We start from the raw sequence: 9,324 nt of genomic DNA, 5'->3' as shown, positions 1-9,324 counted from the left end.
AAATTTTCTTATTAGTCCCGAAAATCGCAATTTAGACCTGTTGACGGTCTAATATGATGTGGGACACCCTGTAGTCTAAATTGATGTTTTGAAGCGTGAGAGATGGAAAAATGGCAGGGCTTGAATGTCGTCTTAGTTCACAAACCCTGAAAAAATGTATTTGCAAATGTAAATGATTTGAAAGGTACAGAATTAAATGGAATTTCTTATTCTTTCTATATCACACTTATTCTATTGGGAAATTGTTGAAAATTTCAACATTATAGTATTCATACTAATTTAAAGGGTTTATAAAAGGATAAGACGGTAAAGACGACCCGAAACTCTTAAAATATGATTATTTCAAGGTTAAAAGAGGTCTCATGCCAATAATTTGGTCTTTTTACGGCTTATTGAATGATTTGGCAAGGAAAGAAACCAGTTTATATTGTAGGAATCATGATTCATGTACAAAAGGAAACAGACGATATAAATTCCGTAAAGTCGATTCTGAATTCTCATCCTTTTTGGGTAATCCTGTAAACTGTAAAACAATAGAAACCAGAAAACGGTGGAATAATTTTTGTCATATTTATTTTCATTTTCATTTGAAATTGTGTAAAAAAGGTACACTTGGCAAATTCAGGAACAAAGGATATTTTGGAAGAACTGTTTTTTTTATAATACTTGTATGTATATACTATGCAGGTTTCACCATGATATGTTAACCTGCATGTTGTATAAGATGAGAATGATATAAGAAAGGAGTTTGAAACTTCTCCCCACATACTTTACACTCTAGTTCCTCTTCTAAATATACAGGGTTATATACCTGAGCCCAAAACTTTAAACAGGGTATAGTCATGAAACCATGTATCGGAAACCCGATGTCGTGCATGAGACAAATAAATCCCTGCTGGAAACACTTCCCCCTAAAGTTTTAACCATTTCAACACAATGTTAGACATAAAAAGCAATGTTATGACATTTTCCGATATTTATGAATGTTTTTTGATTGAAAAAAAAACATTAAAAGTTATCTGTGTCTCGAGTAAATATTAATTTTTTGATGATTTCAAAGGAAGACAACTTTCAAGAGGAAATAACTTTTTTGCTTTTACCCCCTTTAAGTTCATTAAATAACTAAATGCATATTTAATATATGTCAACTAATAATTTTTAATGTTTTAAATTGCTTTTTATGTCTAACATTGTGTCCAAATGGTTGAAAACTTTAAGAAGGGGTGTTTCAATGCGAGGGATTTAAGGCCCCATGACCTTCACCGGTTTTCTGAATGGGGTTAGGCAGTTTTATATCAACCAATATTTTTTTTACGAAATATTATTCTATTTAGTTTCTTCATTTTCTCCATTATTTTCATGAATCGTTTGATGAACCGTTTTGATGAATCGTTTGATGAATCGTTTGATGAATCATTTAGATGAATCATTTTGATGAATAGTTTTGATGAATTGTTTTGATGAATCATTTTGATGAATAGTTTTGATGAATAGTTTTTATAACTGATTTAGCTGAATTTTTTGATGAACCGTTTTCATAAATTGGTTGATGAATCGTTTAGGTGAATCGTTTGATGAATCGTTTTGATGAATAGTTTTCATGAATCGTTTTGATGAATCGTATATAAAAAGAAAGATATCTAATTCATGTGAAGTTGTGAAAGTCCAATATTACAATTTCAAATTTAATCCGGGGCTGAATTTAAACTACGAGAGGTTATTGAACCACGTAGAGGGTTTAGCAGTTCAATCTTTAATGACTGGTTCAACTGGTTTTTTAAAACTATCAGCCAGCTAGTGACATAAAATTAGTGCAAATTGTGTCATTAGAAAGATATCAAAGATGAAAGGCAATATTTGAGTTTTTATTTAAATGTTATGTTTTTTGGGACTTTTAATATTTAAATATTACCTTGATGCATAATAAGATGGGTTGTGAGATTTAAATACTTAGAGAATCCTTTTCCACATCTGAATCATTTAAAAAGTGTAAATCAAATTTTTTGGATATGAATACAGTGATCGAACCAGAAAACTTTAGAATAGGAAGACGACTTTTAGTCTCAAGTTAAAGGACTTTAAATAGACCAATATATTATCGCTATAATTTCGTTATACTATTAAACAAATTTTTCTAATTTGTCTATTTCAGTTTCTGGATCAATTTTGGTCGAAAATAATGCAAATTTACTAAATTAAATGTCATCTAATAGTTTCTGTTTCTTTGATTTTTTTTCTCGTCATTTTGATGGGTGACATTTAATATATCAAAATTGTTTTTTACCTATGGCATGAAAATGGCCAGACTCCACTGTGTGTAAAACTAAACAAAGAATTCTTAAATTATAAAAACTTTGAAACTTCCACAGCAAAATTTCATATTTAAAAGAAACATCGTAGAAGGCAATTATTCCAACGTTTTCTGGATACCACTATCTCTATAAATATATATATATACTTCGCTGGTCTGTCTGTTTGTTTGTATCCAATAAGCGTCAAAACAGCACAACCAATCTGGCCCAAATTTTGTGTGGGACCTCAAATGACCCCAGTCCCAGGAGGTTTAAGGATGATCAAAATTTCAAAAATAAGCCTCCAACAAAAGTGGATTTTTATCGAATTTTAAAAATCCGCGAACTTTTTGTAAGTTATTGTTTTACAAAGTATACAAAGAGAAAATGTCCATAATTGAAATAGAAGATGGGCGCGAAGCGCCCTGAAAGCTTAGTATAATATACTTTGCTTGTTTGGATAGTTGTCTGTTTGTATCTAATAAACGTAAAAATGGTTGAAACTATCAGGCCCAATTTTTCAAAAGCCATGAAAAATATGGATAAATCTGCAAAATAATTTTTGTTTCTATTTGATAATTTAAGAAAAAATTTGCCGCAAATAAAATAACAAATTAAGTTAAAATCTAAGAGGGCGCGAGGTTCCCTAATAACCTAGTACTTACAAAATGTCCAGGTTTAACTTCTTAGCTTAAATAGAAATTGGCTCATGCTTTTTAAACGTACTTGTTATTTTGAAAATACATGCATAGTATTAGAAACACAACACAATTGTATATTGAACCAGATTAGATGAGCCTTCAGATGTAAATGCATAGATAGATACATACATAGATATCAAATATACCCATTAGATAGTTTATTAAAATATTGCCTGTGTGATTTCAGATCTCCTGGTGTTGGGAAGGATTTAGAGCAGTGGTTGCATTTATGTGGTTTATTCTAAACAGTATTGTGGTTTATTCTAAACATTAGTGTGGTTATTCTAAACATTAGTGTAGTTTATTCTAAACAATAGTGTGGTTTATTCTAAAAATTAGTGTGGTTTATTCTAAACAGTATTGTGGTTTATTCTAAACAGTAGTGCGGTTTATTCTAAACAATAGTGTGGTTTATTCTAAACAGTATTGTAGTTTATTCTAAACATTAGTGTGGTTTATTCTAAACATTAGTATTGTTTATTCTAAACATTAGTGGGATTTATTCTAAACATTATTGTGGTTTATTCTAAACATTAGTGTGGTTTATTCAAAACATTAGTGTGGTTTATTCAAAACATTAGTGTGGTTTATTCTAAACATTAGTGTGGTTTATTCTAAACATTAGCATGGTTTATTCTAAACACTAGTGTGGTTTATTCTAAACATTAGTGTGGTTTATTCTAAACATTAGTGTGGTTTATTCTAAGCATTAGTGTGGTTTATTCTAAACATTACTGTGGTTTATTTTAAACATTAGTTTGGTTTTCCAATCATCTAATATAACAAACATTGTGCTGTGTCACAAAAAAATTTTGATTTATGATTCTTTTTTACATATTCAAAATATTAATACATTTTACAAACCATATAAAATCTTTTTAAACATTTTTAAAACAGCAGGTCTCACCTTGTTATGAGTCATTCTGTGATAGTATAAATTACTTGAAGCTGTGAACCGTTTTCCACAAACGTTACATTGATGTGGTTTCTCACCACTATGAATTCGTCTAAAAATAACAAAAACGTTAAACGTGATTTTCGTTTGTTCTTAAACTGCACATTGCATAATTAAAGAAAATTAGATTTTGGCAACTGCAAATTCAAATTTTGTAATCCCTATATCTTTGCAATTTTATGGTGTAAACCTTTAATATTTTAAACTTACATATCAGTATTAGAAAATCAGAGTTTAAGACAAAGGCTCAATTCCTTTTTTAATACCTATATCTTTGCAACCCGATGTCGGTGACCTTTGATGTTTCTAATTATGAATTATTTTACAACATGTCTAGGTTTAAAATATATCAATGGTGTTCACCGTCAAGTTGCAAAGATATTGGGTTTAGAAAACCTGATATAACATATTTTTGTCTCGATATTTTTTAAACGCTTGAGTGCTGTCCACGACTTTTGTACAACATGTTTAAATTTCAATAAATAAGTTCATTTCAAGGTATAATTATAAGTTTATAACAACATCAAATAACTACTGATATAATTGCCTAAATGTCGTCTTCCTATTGCAAAAATTAACCCGATGTTGTGCATTAGTTAATTCATCTCCCTGCGACAGCTAATCTTAGTGTTTTATCCATTTTAACAATATTTTAGACATTTAGATGTTTATTAATACAATGGAAAATGGCATTGAAAATTATGTATGTCTGGAAAGAATATTGAATTTTAAACAAAAACGACATTTAAGAGGAAATCACTTTTTTAGCGTTTTGCCCATCAATAATACATTTTAGAGCTAATTGCCCATTTAATAATGTAAAATAAAAATTGTAGATGTTTAAATATTGCTTTTTATGCTTTTTAAAATTGCGTTGAAATGTTTAAAACTTTGGGGGGGGGGGGGAGGTGAGATGAACTGATGCAGAACACCGGGAATGTTGATCCATTAACGAAAAAGTTTGCATTATTACCTATGTGTATTTAAGCTGGAGCTGGTGGAAAACCCCTTGTTACAAACATCACAAATATGTGGTTTCTCTCCAGTATGAGTTCTCATGTGTCTTTTTAACAAGCTCGGTCGGTCAAACGTTTTCCCACACACAGCACAGGGAAGTAACGTTTTCTCTCTTGGTCGTCTTCCTGGACCCGTTCGGGCAAACAGGTTGGGAGGGGATGAAATTGGGAGTTGGGAGATCATTTGGTAGTTGGGCTTTGGGACGGATTGGACGGGTTGGGGGAACGTTTGGTTGGGTTTGGATGAGGGTTGTGTGGATGTGTACGGATTAAGAGGGGAGTACACCAGATCTAGCCGGTTAAAACTGGAATTCGTCGGATTTGAAGGATTTAAGCTGGATTGTACCAGATTCAGAGGATTAGAGCTGGATGGATTAAAAAGATTGGAACTGATCGGATTATAAGGATTAGAGGTGGATGGATTAAATGGATTAGAATTTGGCGGATTAAAAGGATTCAAGCTGGGCGGATTAAATGGATTAGAACTTGGCGGATTAAAACGATCAAAAGGATTTTGATATGATGCAATTTTATTGATGAATTGAACTGTGTTGAAGGAAGGATTGGAACTGAAGGCTGAAGGACGCATGGACGATTGAAGAAGAAGGAACGGAGAACTATAGTTACATAAAAGAAAATTTAAGAAAGTGAAATAATTGGGATAATTTCAAGTAAAAAACATCAAAAAGGTTAAAAATTTGTGTTAGGACTTTTCATGGCCCAGTGGTGGGTATTGATCAGTGATAGTTGGAGCCTATTTTTTCCTATTTGTTGATTGTAATGAATTTGCATTTGTAATTTTTCATACAGAACAAAAGTAGCTAAGCTAAAAATTAGTCAAACTCAAACCTATAAATTTAAAAGTTTCCAATTCTCATAGTTTGCGAATTCAACCCAGTTTCTTTTTTATCAACCCCTTCCGAAACCTGTGGCCGAATTTAAAGAATTTGGGCGGCGGTTTAAATTTAAGCCGCGGGTTAAATATGGTTCGTTTTACTTAAAATTGTATCAAATGTTTCAAGATTTAAGCCAGCGTTTAATTTAAACCGGGTTTTGGCAGATTTAAACCGCAGCTCAAATTCTTTAAGTTCCATCTCTTTTCTCAAATATTTTGTTTGAATATTTAAAAAGTAGGAAAATACCTGAACAATCCAGAATTTATGAGGCCAGACCAAAACATCGGGTCGGGCCTGAATCCTGAATCAAAATAAAAATTTTAAAATTGATATTATAAAATATACACACAAGAAGTCACAAATAAATTTTAAAAAATAATATCCTTAATATCCCAGAAATTCACAAAATTATGATGTACAAAAGAAGAATTTAAAGTTTTATGCTAATTTCCTGCAATTTTTAAAGAAAATTAGGTAATTTATAATATTAAGATTCGGTGTTGTAGTAATCTAATTGCTTTGCATAGAATGTAAAAAAAAGCAGTAAAAACGGGATTTACAAATATAAACTGCCAAATGTTTGCTTATTTGAGATTGAAAGATCAGTAGTGTTTATAGACGCTTATTTCTTGATCAATTAATCATTCATTTTCTGAAATACTGGGATCTAAAAGCAACCCAAGAAAGACCTGATATATCTCCTTCTTCCAATGGAACACCTCTTTCTAATGGAACATCTTTTTCAAACGAAATACCTCCTTCAGCCTTTACAACATGAGGAAGTTTTAATCTGTCTGCTTCTTCTGATTCTCCTGAAAGAATTTCTGCTGATACGGATGTTCCGACAGGTTCAGGTAAATCATCTGATTCAGCTGATTTGGTTTGGTTTGAAACATATGATTCAGCTTTTTTGGTTTGGTTTGGAACACTTGATCCAGCTGATTTAGTTTGGGTTTCAGCACTGGATTCAGCTGATTTGGTTTGACTTGGAACACCTGATTCAGCTGATTTGATTTGGTTTGGACCATTTGATACAGCTGATTTGGTTTGGTTTGGAACACTTGATTCAGCTGATTTGGTTTGGTTTGGAACACTTGATTCAGCTGATTTCATTTGGTTTGCAACGCTTATTCTTGATATGCTTCCATTTTGAAAAATGTTATTATATTCTAACAGAAAGAATTTTTTACTAATTGAAATCTCTTTTTTTATGTAGGGTTGGGGTTTATCTTCATCGTATTTTGGGAGAATTAGTAAATAAATAAAATCATTTAATACCTTAATTTGTAAAATATTCTTCCTTGATTATTTGGAGCTTTTTCAGCTTCATCCACTTCTATATCATTCTCCACTTCAATGTAATTTTCATCCTCATCATTTTGAGTCAGATCCATTTCTTTGGAATGTAAACGTAACTTTTGTTGAACTCGATCAAACTTTGATCGGAAAGAGAGAAGATCATTTTTCGATTGGATTTCAAATCTACCTTCGCCAGAAGAATGTCTTGATCGTGATTGATTTCTTATCAGGAATTGATTTCTCAGTTTTTCTAGATTTCCCTTGATTGATTCTGATTGATTTAGGGCGGTTATATATGGATATCTGCTCAGATCAAGCGGTCTCTCATCTAAGATCAATTTAAAGTTATCCTTAGAGTAAAAGTAATTCCTAGAGTCTAATAATTGATTACATAATTAACTGGAAACATCATTTGTGTTTGGTGATAACCTGAGTCTCAAATGAAAAAGAAACCTCCCAAAAAATTTTTTTTGACACAAGAGAATAGATTATACATAGAGCGGAGTTTACTCGAAAAAAAAGTGTAAAACGCCCATTTTGATGTACTCTATTCTATTTTCTTTGCTTAAATCCCAGTACGTAAACTCCGATTCTTTTCATATTAGGAACTACTAGGCTGGCTTTTACACCCTTGGACGTCGAATTCATTAGCCTTCACAAACAGACTATAAGGCGAACCGGGACCGTACACCAAATGAAATGATCGCTTTTAGACTTGAATATCACTTCGGATTTTGCCAAATTATCTTTCAAAACTAAAGCTTTAAAAACAGTGTGTTTGAGTTTCGAGGTTAAAAACAAACTAGAAACAGGTTTGGCGACATGTTAAAGTTGTACCGGTCACAAAACTACATCATTGATAATTTGGTCTGTATCTTATTGGTTTAAAAAAAATTTTCCCCAAATTTTTGCGTAGTAAGCAAATCAATTTCACTTATTTAATTCAACCATTTAAAAGTTTTTAGCTTAAGAGCAATGTACTTTGTAATTCCAATCTCACTTACTTTCAAAATCATTCAGCGCGCATCACTTTTCCGTTAATACTTATTCACTAAAAGTGCATCAAGCGAGAATGTTTTTATTTCAAAATATGTACTGGTATCAAAAATCCGTCTAAAAACACAGAATTTAAAAATATTACAATCATAAAAGTTTGCTAAAAATTGAAATTGAAATTTCATATTGTCCCAGGGTTATTTTAACCGGATTTACTAATACATCTTTTGATTATTATTATTTCCATACAAACTAATTTGTTTTATTGCATATTTTGATTTTTTTACATCAATTTTCTCAGTTATATTCAAACAGAAAAAGAAGTAGCTTAGGTTTAAACAAAAATTCTGTAGAGAACGGCAATTCTTTAAAAGTTATTGTACTTTTTAATTAATGATCAAACTATTTACAAACCTTCTGCTTCTGAATCCATATTTTCTCCAATTCTTCATAAGTTTTTTTTCTATGATAGAAATATTCAAATATTCACGATCCAAGAAAGAAATCAGTCTAGAATATTTGTTGTTGCCAAAGGCATATTGAAGCTTGTATCAATATGGCCAGTACCTTACTAAGCTGAAATTGGTGTTAATACTCGGAAAGAATCATTGTCACCCTTTTTATTTGATGTCATTATAGTCCAAGTTTCTGCCGCCAGGCGTAGTTCTGATTGGACGAGATGGAGCCGGATTTGGCGCCAAGATTCTGGTTCGCGGATTTTTTAAAAGCTTTTCCGCTCTGATTGGTTGGAATAGTAAGGGACAGTGACAGACAGTAGACACACTTTGTTAGGGGGTAAATCAGGTACAGGAGGTATATACAAAGGGGTGCTACATGGTTGAGGGGTGGGGGCTCTAATCCATGAAAAGAAGAAGAGGAGTACAAATGAGATTTACTTAACCCATTTAACACGAATTTGTACTTTATTGCAACATTACTTTAAAATTACACCAACACACCATTCAGTTGTACCGTCCAGTCTGACTCACCGTAGTTTCAAGAGTCCATTAGGATTTTTCTCCAATAAAACACAAGCGCGATTTTTCGACCAATAGTGATAGTGTGCTATCTATCTATCTTCAGCGCTTAATGGCGCCGGTGAATTTATCTATCTATCTTCTTGTATCTAACTATCTTTCTTGCTATCGCTGCAGTAAACATGATTTCGGG

The 9,324-nt window shown here is 31.9% G+C and overlaps 1 protein-coding gene across 1 annotated transcript; it reads right to left on the bottom strand.

Annotated features, from left to right (window-relative positions):
• Positions 1 to 7,081, bottom strand: LOC111712523 (zinc finger protein 629). The gene is made up of 9 exons (XM_023487165.1): positions 6,549 to 7,081; positions 6,106 to 6,160; positions 4,921 to 5,580; positions 3,900 to 3,999; positions 3,166 to 3,233; positions 2,285 to 2,323; positions 1,913 to 1,971; positions 709 to 789; positions 1 to 146 (listed from the first exon to the last, which is right to left on the bottom strand). The coding sequence occupies exons 1-9, from the start codon at positions 6,970 to 6,972 to the stop codon at positions 133 to 135; spliced, it is 1,500 nt and encodes a 499-aa protein (XP_023342933.1). The 5' UTR covers positions 6,973 to 7,081; the 3' UTR covers positions 1 to 132.
• Positions 7,082 to 9,324: the final 2,243 nt, after the last annotated feature.

The sequence above is a fragment of the Eurytemora carolleeae genome, unplaced genomic scaffold (assembly GCF_000591075.1).
Source record: "Eurytemora carolleeae unplaced genomic scaffold, Eaff_2.0 scaffold1289, whole genome shotgun sequence".
Taxonomy (NCBI): Eukaryota; Metazoa; Arthropoda; class Copepoda; order Calanoida; family Temoridae; genus Eurytemora; species Eurytemora carolleeae.
Note: the sequence above shows the minus strand (reverse complement) of the source record. Positions and strands in the feature narration are given on the sequence as shown.